This window comes from Macaca fascicularis, chromosome 10 (assembly GCF_037993035.2).
Source record: "Macaca fascicularis isolate 582-1 chromosome 10, T2T-MFA8v1.1".
Classification (NCBI taxonomy): Eukaryota; Metazoa; Chordata; class Mammalia; order Primates; family Cercopithecidae; genus Macaca; species Macaca fascicularis.
The window spans coordinates 88212487-88224988 of record NC_088384.1 but is presented as its reverse complement, the minus strand read 5'-3'; the positions used below and the strand labels follow the sequence as shown (position 1 = coordinate 88224988).

Here is a 12502-nt window from a genome sequence, read left to right as displayed (position 1 = left end):
AGTAGGTACTCACTCACTAGCTTTAGAGCTAGGTACAAAGTAGGTACAAAGGGCTGAATGAAAGAAGAGAGGAAAAATGAAAAACAACTTCAACTCAAAGCCCCTGCAATGGGAAATTGATCAATAAACCATGATATATTCTTTCAATTAAATATGGTAAAGCCATAAAAAAATAAAGTTTAAGACAATGAAGGAGAATATTTAGGAAATGCTATAAGCACACAGAATATAGCTCTGGAAACCACAGACAAAACAGAACCCATCAAAATGTTACAAAAAATAAAATTTTAATCCAAACGTGAGTGAAGCTACCTTTACTATTTAGGAACTACTGACCATTCCTCATACACCACCTGAAAGTATAAAAGATTTTTGGAATACAGGTCTACAATCTTTTTTGGGATTAGAAATTTTCCGGATTCCCTGTAATCCCAGCATTTTGGGAGGGTGAGGCAGGCAGATCACCTGAGGTCAGGAGTTTGAGACCAGCCTGGCCAACATGGTGAAACCCCATCTCTACTAAAAACGCAAAAATCAGTTAGGCGTGGTGGTACACACCTACATTCCCAGCTACTCAGTAGGCTAAGGCAGGATAATTGCTTGAACCCAGGAGGCAGAGGTTGCAGTGAGACGAGATCATGCCACTGCACTCCAGCCTGGGCGACAGAGCAAGACTCCATCTCAAAAAAAGAAAATTTCCAGATTTTGGAAGGCAATGTGGTATACAAACCATAGCCAAGCTGGGTCTGGACAGTACCTCATATTCAATAACTATTTGTGCAGAGAAATGCAAAAATATTCATATAAAGTGGGATAAAAAAAGTCAATAAATAGCTTCATGTTCAGTTCTGGTCAGTTCTTGCCTCAAATATGCTTGGAAAAACTGAGTTCCAGAGCTTTCTGGATGTGAAACTGAAGGGATTAAGGACCTCTATTAAACATTCCATGAATTGCTTGAGGAAAAATGGCCAAAAGGTCTGTTTTAACAATTTTGTGTTTCTTAGCATTCTCACTCAGGACAATGGGAAAACAATGCACGTAACAGAGAGATGTGTCCCACCTTTATGGTGCCTCCCACTCCCTCTCTTTCCACCCAAGGCGTCCACCCTCACATACTCAGCTATATGGGACCAGAAGCCAGAGCAGCCCTGGTATCTCCAGGCCACTGCTCTGCTCTGGAGGGAGCTTTTGACAGAGGTAGTGGGAAGAAGCTACTGCAGTAGTTAAGAGATGGGGTCTTGGGCTGGGTGTGGTGGCTAATGCCTGATAATCCCAGCACTTTGGGAGGCTGAAACATGAGAACTGTTTGAGCCCAGGAGTTCAAGACCAGCCTGTGCAACATAGTGACACCTCATCTCTACTTAAAAGAAAAAAAAAATTAGCCAGGCATGGTGGTGCACACCTGCAGTCCCAGTTACTTGGGAGGCTGAGGCAGAAGGATCGCTTTAGCCTGGGAGGTCAAGGTTGCAGTGAGCTATGCTCATGCCACTGCACTCCAGCCTAGGCAACAGAGAAAGACCACATCTCCTCTAAATAGAGATGGGGTTTGAACTAACCCTATGTCTTCCTCACTATGTGACCTTGAACATGTTAATTTTCCTTCCCAGGCCTCAGTTTCCCCATCTGTAAAATGAATAGGAAATCTGTGTAACATATAGAATTAGCCCCTCGGGGGACATCCTGAGCTAAGCCATGCATATGCCTGGCATGTAAATAAAAGTTATTTTAATGACTGTTCCTGCAAGTTACCAGTCTAACTGCCAAGGAAAAGAGATGCTCACAATATATGAACAATATAAGCAGACACTAGGAGTTATGCAGACAAAGCTGGTAACAGAGAAGAAAATGGAGCAGGTGCGAAAGGGAGGCAGAGATGCTAAAGAGGCAGGTGGAGCAAGACAAAGGCACAAAAACAGATGGACACATACACGACAGAGACAGAATACTTGAGAGCAAAAGTGAGAGTGAGAAAGAGACCGAGATGCACATATACAAAAGCATACACAGGGACAGAGACACAGAAAGAACCGGAAATGGAGAGGGGACGAAGAACCAGAGGCACAGGGAGAGGGAGAGGCAGAGTTCCAGGGTAACTGGCACTATTCCTTCTCCTCTGCAACCACAGGATGGACACGAGCAGCTCACCACGGTGCTCCAGCCACGCTGCCTAGCACAGAGGCTCCAAAAATCCAGGAACACACTTACCTTGATTTCTACAGGATCGTTCTGGTGGAAGTTGATTGGCGCGACCCCAGGCACATAGAAGGCGCTTGTTTCACACATCAGGGAGAAAAGCAGTAAAGACCATGGCAACCAATCCTGCTCAGAAGAGAGGCCAGGGTTGGATTGGGGAGAAGTGAAGAAGATCCTCTGAGGAAGATCAAGTCATACCACCTTAATGTTGCTTTAACTGACCCAGTGTCAACACCCTCTGACCCATGAAGCCCGAAGACCTCGTCAACATTGTCTCCCAAATGCCCCCAAGAGTGCCACAAGACAACAATTCTGCACTTTCAGGAGTAAGCCACAAAGTAATTAACACCTGGGCAAAAGGGAAGGCTGTCACACAGGAGCCATGTCTCCCCGCTTCTGGATCAATGTTCTTTTAACCATTTATAGTGTGTAACTCCCAGGATAGCTAGCAGGGAATAAAGCTCCAGGACATTTAATTAATTCCATTTCTCTGTATAGCAACTGGTTCACACTGTCAAAAGCTCCTATGTTACCAAGAGATGTTCCTACAAGTTTCTCCAAAACCATGCTGGCCTCCGTCACCTCCCACTCTCCTCGCTCAGCTCAGCCACACGGGCCCCCTTGTTGTCCTGACAACAAACCCTTCTGCACCCCTCAGGGCCTTCGTCTTTACTGTGCCTTCTGCTGGAATGCCCTTCCCACAGGCACCTGCATGGCACATCTCTTTTCTTTTTTTTGAGATGGAGTTTCGCTCGTTACCCAGGTTGGAGTGCAATGGCACGATCTCAGGTTACTGCAACCTCTGCCTCCCAGGTTCAAGTGCTTCTCCTGCCTCAGCCTACCGAGTAGCTGGGACTTCAGGTGCCCACGACCACACCACGCTAATTTTTCTATTTTTAGATGAGACGGTGTTTCACCACATTGCCCAGGCTGGTCTTCAACTCCTGACCTCAGGTGATCTGCCCACCTCGGCCTCCCAAAGTGCTGGGATTACAAGTGTGAGCTACCACGCCCAATGGCACATCTCCTTCTTATTTCATTCAGGTCTCTCAAATATCACTTCCTCAGAGAAGCCTGCACTGACCATTCTATCTAAAAAAACAACCTCAGGGCTCCCATTACCCATTTCTCTAGTCCCTTATCTATTTCTCCTCATGGACTTATCTAATTGACATGTACTATATGTATGTGTTTATTTGGGTACTGCATGTCCCTCTACCCTTGAATGCGATCTCTGTGGGAGCAGCACGATGAACAGTGCCTGGCACAGCATGGGGACTCAGGAAACGTCTGCATGCAGCATAGGCACCTGGGAATCAAAGGCAAGAAAGGCCCATTGCATCTCTTTCCCTTAATAATAGCGCTTCACCCCTGCAAGGAACTAGAAGAGCTGCCAGATTCTCTTCCTTCTGCGCAGTCTGAACGATGAACTTTTGTCTTCCACATGCCTAAATCACCAACTCAAGTCAGTTTCTGTATCTGACTGCTCTCCCTAACCTTTCACTGCTGTTGCATTTCAGATGGTTATTTCCTCCCACCTGGACATTGGCCACAGTCTCCTGATCACCTGTCTCCACAGCCCTCCCATCCATCAAGTTACACCCCGTCCAACTAACCAAGCAACTAACTAACCAACACACACACACACACACACACACTCAGATGACTCTCAGTGAAACTCAGTTTTATAGGAAATCAGGATCACTTAGTGAGGGGGCTCGCCAAAAATGCAGAATGATCTATACAGGCTTCTGAATTTGTAAAAGGTTCGGAATTCAGTACACTTTTTGCAGACACATAGCTTGGTCAAAGTATTTTAAGCAATATCTTCATGGAGTTTTTCCTCCGATTTGTTGCGAACGTTTACAAGTATCTGCCAGCTGATGTTCATTAGGAAAGCCTGCCCCCCCATAAACACAGTGCCATGGCTAAGACAGGTGTACTGTATTTGGCAATCAGGAGGCCAGATGAATTAGGAGAGCAGGAAAATCTTTAAAAGAAATGACAAGACTAGTAGATAAATTGCCTCACGGGGCAATTTGGATAGGAAGGATAGGAAGACAGTATTTTTTCCCTCTGTCTTTTTTTTTTAAAAAGAACTTTTTACTTTTAAGTAAATTTAGATTTGCAGAACAGTTACAGAGAGACTACAGAGGGTTCCCATCCATTCTTCACCCAGTTTCCCCTAATGCTAACATCTTGCATAACCATAGGCGAGTAAGGCTTTTTAAAAGCAACTAGCATGAACATTTTTTGAAAAAGCAAATTGCAGTAAATAATCCAAACAGCACAATTGGGTATGCCATGAAAAATAAATGTTCCTCCCACTTCAGGTCCCCATGGACAACTGCTATCACCAGTTCCTTGAAAATCTCTCTAGAGACATTCCATGCTGGTACAAAGGGGAGGGTTTCATAGTATGGGATGGCTTGAATACAAAAACAAATCGATTTTTCTTCTTTCTCTCTGAGTAGTGATGGAAAGCCTCCCAACTGCAGACTGGGTACAGCATCTGATTTCCTCTGCATCAGGGGACTTCCTTCACCTGACTAGGCACCTGAAGATTCTGGCCCTTCCTCATTGGAACCTTTTGCCAACCCTCGTATGTCATTGGTTAGAATGCAAGTGCGTCATGTGAGAGAAATAAACCCTGCCCTCTTTTTCCCTCTAATTCCCCTCTGTTCCTGAATTCCAGTTAACCAAAATATAAAGAAGGCAAATCCTGTATTGCTGGCAAAAACAGCCACCCAAAAGTTGTTAAAAAACAAAACAAAACAAAACTCAACCTTGAATTTTTGAAAAACAATCCTCACACAAAGATACTATCAACAAACCACACATCAATTTATCTTAGAAGGATCAAGAGATGAAAAACAGCAAAGGATATTTTCGTAATATGCTAGAATCTTTGAATATAATACTTAAGTTGGCAACCAAAAGCAATTCAGAAGTTCAACTTAGAACTAATGGCTGTATCCGATGACACTGTCTATTTTAGATATTAAAATATCACCGTCTTGGTATTTTCACATGGCTATAGGGATTATAAACTGGAACACTACTGTGGGTTTATCTGGCACTCTGTATCCAAAAGTCCCCCAAAAGTACATACTCTTTGACTCTGTAATTTTGCTTCTAGGTATGTTAAGAAAAATGTCAGGTATGCCAAAATGTATACATGAAAGGGTGTTTGCCAACAGCATTATTTAAAATAGTTCACTACTGGCCGGGCGCGGTAGCTCATGCCCGTAATCCTAGCACTTTGGGAGGCCAAGTGGGGGGCAAATCACCTGAGGTCAGGAGTTCAAGACCAGCCTGGACTACATGGTGAAACCCCATCTCCACTAAAAGAATAAAAATTAGCCAGGTGTGGTGGCACATGCCTGTAATCCCAGCTACTTGGGAGGCTGAGGCAGGAGAATTGCTTGAACCGGGGAGGCGGAAGTTGCAGGGAGCTGTACTCCATCCTGGGTGACAAAGGGAGACTCCATCTCAAAAAAAAAAAAAAAAAAAAAAAAAAAAAAATCATTACTTACAATAGTAAAATGTCAAATGTTAGTGGAATGGGTTAAATTATTATATGTCCATTTAAATAGTCATTGAAAGATGACATGTTTCTTTTTTCTTTTTTTGAGACAGGGTCTCACTCTGTTGTCTGGGGTGGAGTGCAGTGGTGCAATCACGGTTCATTGCAGCCTTGACCTCTTGGGCTCAAGTGTTCCTTCCACCTCAACTTCCCAAGTAGCTGGGACCACAGGCACATGACACCATGCTCTGCAATTTTTTTTATTTTTTGTAAATACAGCATCTCCCTATATTACCCAGGCTGGTCTCAAACTTCTGGGCTCAAGCAATCCTCCCGCCTCAGCCTCCCACAGTGCTGAGATATAAGTGTGAGTCACTGCACCTGGCCGATACATTTCTTGAGTAGGAATGTTCAAGTTTTAGATTTACATAGTAAAAGCAGGAGCTAGAACATTGTGTGGCAGGATTCCTTTTTGTTAAGTTATCTTTGGAAAAATATTTAGGAGGCAAAATGTCTTAGTGATGAGCTTTTTTCCTTTTTTGTGCATCTATATTTTCTAATTTTCTTAGAGGATTATATAGTATTTATGCCACTTAAATAATAAATGAGGCAAAAGAAAACATCACCGTTCTGAACACTGAGGTGAGAGTAATCCTAGCTTGGCACAGAGGAACATCCACCCACCGGCCCCAGTGTCTCTCCAGCAGCACCTCCCACCTTTTCTTTCTAAGCCTGCAGGGAGATCTAGGACTTGAGACACTGTATAAATGTGTACACACACACACACACACACACACACACACACACACAATGGAATACTCTTCAGTCATAAAAAAGAATAAAATCATGTCTTTTGCAGCAACATGGATGAAACTGGAGACCATTATCTTATGTGAAACAACTCAGAAACAATGTCAAATACTGCATGTCCTTGCTTGCAAGTGGGAGCTAAATAATGTGTACACAGGGACATACAGTGTGGAATAATAGACACTGGAGGCTCTGAAGGGTAGAGGTGGTGAGGGATGAGAAATTACTTACTGGATACAATGTACATTATTCAGGGAATGGTTACACTAAAAGCCCAGACTTCCCCACTACCCAATCTACCCACGTAACAAAGCTGCATGCACTTGGTACGCCCTAAATTTTATTTTAAAAGAGAAAAGAAATGCAGAATCTCGGGCCCTACCCTAGAACTAGCGAATCAGAACCTGCATTTCAGCAAGTTCCCTGAGTTAAAGTTTAAGCAGCACTGTTCTAGGTAAGCCTAAAGTGCAGTCAGGGTCAAAAACCACTGCTTAGGTAGAAGGGTCTATCCCAGATAATACAAACCTCTCAGAAGGGATGTAGTGGTCTGTATTTCTCTTTGACTAGATTTAAAACTGCATCTTGATAACCAATACTGTGATGGCTGTCACTTGCTAGGGAAAGCACTGAACCTGGGGTCTCAAAATAAGGCCAGGGAGTTATACCCTCCCCTCAGTTGTGCAGCACTGGGCAATCAACTTCAACTTTGCTGGGCTGTGTCCTCATTTACTAGGATGGATTCATGTGGTAGAAGTGGAGCTCAAAAAAGAACATGGATTTGAAAACATTTAATAACCAGTAAGCCACAACCCTTATATGTAAGTATGATTATCATTATTTCTTGCTCATCAATAACCTGTGCTCTGAATGTCTCCTCCTAAGAAGCTGGACACCAGACCTTTTTGTCTCATCTGATATGTGATTTGAAACCAGTGCAGGGGATCACAGTCTCCTCTGGTTATCAAGCCAATTAAGTCTAAGGAGTTACCGCAGTTCTACCTTCTTTTGAAACAGAATCCTCCAGATTTAGTTGAGCGACACCACCCTAGGGAACTCAAGGGCTCTCTGAGAAGCTCAGGTTGCAGAGCAATGAAAAGCAAATCCTGAAAGACTTTAATACACTTTTGTTGCAGTCTCAAACCAATGGAGCAAGTACACACATAAAAAAACAAAAAGACACAGCAAGAATGCCCTAACAGGAAAACACCACCAAAAAACAACCAGAAGGCAGAGTCACTGAGCACCTTCTAAGTATAAGGCACGGTGATAGACCTGCTTCCTTCTTTCCACTTACCGCTTACCAAATCCCTGCGCCCTGCTAGGCACTGACAAACATTGATTTGTGGTATCCTCACAACTACAGGTACCTGGAGATTTTGGTCACCATTTTGCAGACGGTGTTAATCTGAGACCCAGAGACCCAGAGGTTAAGTAACTTGCCCAAGGTCACCCAGCCAGAATGTGGAAGAACAAAGATGCTCTTTTCAGGCAGGTGAATTGCATTACAAATGAGGAGACTGGAAGATGATGTTCATAACAACGGCAGCTAACATTTATTGGATGCTGATTATCTGCTAAGCACAGTTCTAGGTTCTTTCCATGGAATAATTCAATGAAAACAATCCTATGAGGTGGGGACTCTTGTTCCCATTTCACAGATGAGGAAACAGAGTCAGACGGGCTCTCAGGATTAGCATTGAACAGTATTAGGATTAAACAGGATTTAGTCTGGTTGAGCCCAAAGCCCATGTTCAAACCACTACAGAAATTAGTTCACAGGCCAGGTGTGGTGGCTCACGCCTACAATCCAAGCACTTTGGGAGGCCAAGGCGGACAGATCACCTGAGGTCAGGAGTTCAAGACCAGCCTGGCTAACATGGTGAAACCCCGTCTCTACTAAAAACACAAACATTAGCTGAGTGTGGTAGCAGGCGCCTGTAATTCCAGCCACTCAGGAGGCTGAGGCAGGAGAATCGCTTGAACCCGGGAGGCGGAGGTTGCAGTGAGCCGAGATCGCACCATTACACTCTAGCCTGGGGGACAAGAGCGAGACTTTGTCTTAAAAAAAATAAGAAAAAATAAATTAGTTTAACTACTTATTGAGCACCTACTGTGTCAGGCACTGTGCCAGCCTCACAGCATACATGCCCACAAGGAGCTTTCAGGCAGGTCAGGGGACACAGATGAGCCATCAGCCAATCACAACACTAGGTCCCAGATGCTCTCAGTAGGTTAAGAGGCTAAGAGCAATATGTTGGGAATACATGGGAGCAGCAATATACCCAGACTTGGGGCAGGGAAGGAGTGCAAACCTAAGAACTCAAGTCTACCCTGAAACCTGAAGGGAGGGGAGAGGAAAGAGAGAAGGGTTCCAGAAAGAGCACAACACAGACGCAAGGGCCTGGCGGCAACTCTGACTTTTTGGCAGGTAATCTATAGGCTGGTGCTTCTTAAAGTTTAACGTGCATTTAAATAACTTTGTGACCTTGTTAAAATGCAGATTCTGATTCAGAAGGGCTGGTTAGGGCCTGAGACTCTGCATTTCTCACAAGCTACTAGGTGATGACGACGCTTTCGGTTCACAGACTATCCTATGAGCAGCAATGTTGGGCTTTGTTCTCAGCACAGTGAGGAGACTCAGGAATTTTAAGCAGAAAAGGAATAAATCATATCTGCAGTTTGAAAGGTTACTCCGGCTAGTGTGTGTGTGTGTGTGTGTGTGTGTGAAAGGGGGGCTGTGTGCAGCACATTTCTGCTCTGGAGACGTAGTAATATCCAGTCCTGGATTTGACATTTAATAAGGATAAATGAAATAATCTAGCCCAGTGCGGTGGCTCATGCCTATAATCCCAGCACTCTGGGAGGCAGAGGTGGGTGGATTGCTTGAGCCCAGGAGTTTGAGACCAGCTTTGGCAACATGCTGAAACCCCATCTCTACCCAAAATACAAAAAGTTAGCTGGACGTGGTGGCATGTGCCTGTAGCCCCAGCTACTGGGGAGGCTGAGGTGGAAAGGATCACCTGAGTCAGTAAGCCATGATCACACCCCTGCACTCCAGCCTGGGTGACAGAGCAAGACTGTGTCTCAAAAAAAAAAAAAAAAAAAAAAAAAAAAAGGAAAAGAAAAGAAAAAAGAGAAATCACTTATAAATTCTTGGTCAAATGTGAAGAGAAGCAGCAGCCAGGTACAGAAGTGGAATGACATGGCATGCAGTGGTAAAACCTGAGCATGTACGGAAATTACCAGGAGGGCTTACTAAAACACCTGGGTGTGGGGCAGGGCCTGAGAATGTGCACTTCTAGCAAGTTCCCAGAAGATGCTGCTGCTCTTGAAATCACGCTTTGAAAACCACTGGTGTACTGGAAAAAGCACAGGCTTTGAGGACCATACAGACATGAATTCAAATCCCAAACCTACCACTTTCTAGCTGTGTGACTTTGGGTAAATTTTTATCACTCTTTTGAGTCTTGGGTTCTTATCTGTAAACGAGAAAAATACTACTAACGTCATGGTAGGGTGATGGTGGTAAAGATTAAATAAAGTTCATAGAGCACTTGGCACATAGTAGGTGCTTCATAAGGCAGGGTGGCCTTGTTTTGGGTTGTACAAGAAAGCAGAACCAAGAAGGACACTGCAAGGGAGATGCAGCGGGCCCACTCTAAGGGCTCTTCTAACAGGAGAGCTATGCAACCATCACTGTGAGCTGAGTGACCGTGGGAGGAGATGGCAGAGGAGGTCTCTGCCCTGATGAACAGGGTGAATCAGAGGTCTCACGACCTCCCTTGAAGCGCAAGAAGTTAACAATTCCCTTGAGAATATTCGACACTGTATCAACCAAAGTAACCTAAAAGTAAAACAAAACAAGGCAAAGTTCCATTCCAAGTTGGGTTTGATGGGGTTAAAAAGACAGTTTTTAGGGCTGGGTGTTGTGGCTCACACCTGTAATCCCAGCACTTTGAGAGGCCAAGGAGGGTGGATCACCTGAGGTCAGGAGTTTGAGATCAGCCTGACCAAGATGGTGACATCCTGTCTCTACTAAATATACAAAAATTAGCCAGGCATGGTGGCACACGCCTGTAATCCTAACTACTTGGGAGATTGAGGCAGGAGAATTGCTTGAACCTGGGAGGTGGAGGTTGCAGTGAGCTGAGATCGTGCCACTGCACTCCAGTCTGGGCAATGGAGTGAGACTTCATCTCAAAAAAAAAAAAAAAAAAAAAGAGTTTTTAAAAAAACTTCAGAGGTCATATAATCCAGGAGGTCAGAGAGGGAAAGTAACACACCCATGGTCACACAGCAAGTTATCTGCAAAGTGACATAAGTCCAGCTCCCCCCAAACTAGCACAGCCAAGTGAAGAGAGGTCTGTCATCAGGCTGGGAGCCATGCTTAGGGATAGTTTGAGGTCACGATTAGAGGTGTTCAAGAAGAACTGTATTGCCACAGATGAACTGCTTATTCTTCTCCTTTGAGCATCCCTCTCCAATTCTTTTCCTCTGATTGTTCGTCTCCCTTGTCTCTCCCCCAATTCAGTGCCTTTCTTTTAACAAACCATTGCGATAAATTTGGTATTTGTCCTTTACTTTGGAGTGATTTTGAAAAGAGGAATAGTTTTTTTGAAAAGGCAGACTAGTTTTACTAAACATTAAAATGTAGAGCTACTCAGGCCAGTCATGGTGGCTCACACCAGCAATCCTTGATTTGGCAGGAGAATCACTTGAGGACAGACGGGAGTTTGAGAACAGCCTGGACGAAGTAGTGAGACCCTGTCTCTACAAAATTATTTAAAAATTAGTTGGGTATGGTGAAGTGGGCTTGCAGACCTAGCTACTTGGGAGGCTGAGGCAGGAGGATCGCTTGAGTTCAGGAGTTTGAGGATGCAGTGAGCTATGATGGTGTCACTGCACTCTAGCGTAGATGACAGAGGGAGACCCTATCTCTTTAAAAAAAAAAAATTGTATATATGAGAGAATGTGTGAGCTAAAGAGCTATCCAAAGTGTTTGATACTGGTGGAAAGAACATAAAGACTTACAAGTATAATTAAATAGAAGTACTAGAAGAAAATATGGATATGCTTTTAAATAATCTTTGTGGAAAGTTTCCAAAGAATAAAGCAAAATCCAGAAGGTATAAAGAAAAAGGATACATAAATGCATAAAGGAAGAAAATGAAAAAAATACACCAAAGAGAAAGAAAAAGACAGTTTAGGTAAAAACATTTAACATACTTGACCAAGAATTACTTTCTTCAATATACAAGGACACTCAGAAACCGATAAAGGACAAATAATCCAAAAGAAATATGAATGGGCAGTTAAAAAAAAAGCTCAAATGGCCAAACACAAAAAGATGCTCAGCATCATTCATAATTCAAAAGCTGTAGGTCAAAATAATGACATCTCATTTTTTTGCTTAACAGAGTTATAAAGCTTTAAAAAGTATGATTAGCCTAGATGTAGGTAAACTGGTACAGTCTTTAGGGAGGGTAATTTAGCGATACATACTTAAATAGAAGGTAGAACTGTTACTGAAGGACAGGCAACATAAGCTATTATGCAGGGGAAAAAAAAAAAAAAAAGAGGCACAGCAGGTTTATGTAGTTTATGTATAGCCTTTTTTCACTTGTCTAAATAAATTTTTAAAAAACCATGTACCAAAGCCAGGCGAAGACATCACAAGAAAAGGAAAAGGAAACTACAGACAACTATCCTGTGTGTTCATGATGATGATGAACAGATGAAAAAATTCTTTTTTTTTTTTTTTTTTTTGAGACGGCGTGTCGCTCTGTCGCCCAGGCTGGAGTGCAATGGCCGGATCTCAGCTCACTGCAAGCTCTGCCTCCCGGGTTTACGCCATTCTCCTGCCTCAGCCTCCCTAGTAGCTGGGACTATAGGCGCCCACCACCTCGCCCGGCTAGTTTTTTGTATTTTTTAGTAGAAACAGGGTTTCATCGTGTTAGCCAGGATGGTCTCGAT

The 12502-nt window shown here is 43.5% G+C and overlaps 1 protein-coding gene across 6 annotated transcripts in view; it reads right to left on the bottom strand.

Moving 5' to 3' along the window:
- TM9SF4 (transmembrane 9 superfamily member 4) overlaps positions 1 to 12502 on the bottom strand; it is a 56465-nt gene that overhangs the window by 32065 nt on the left and 11898 nt on the right. For 4 of the 6 annotated variants that reach the window (XM_045362728.2, XM_074005017.1, XM_005568656.4 and 1 more), the window contains exon 2: positions 2206 to 2319. In XM_045362728.2, coding sequence (XP_045218663.1) covers positions 2206 to 2283 — 78 coding nt within the window. In that variant the 5' untranslated portion in view covers positions 2284 to 2319. Of the gene's footprint in view, positions 1 to 2205; positions 2371 to 12502 lie in introns of all 6 variants that reach the window. The other 2 variants (XM_045362727.2, XM_074005016.1) reach the window with 1 other exon arrangement.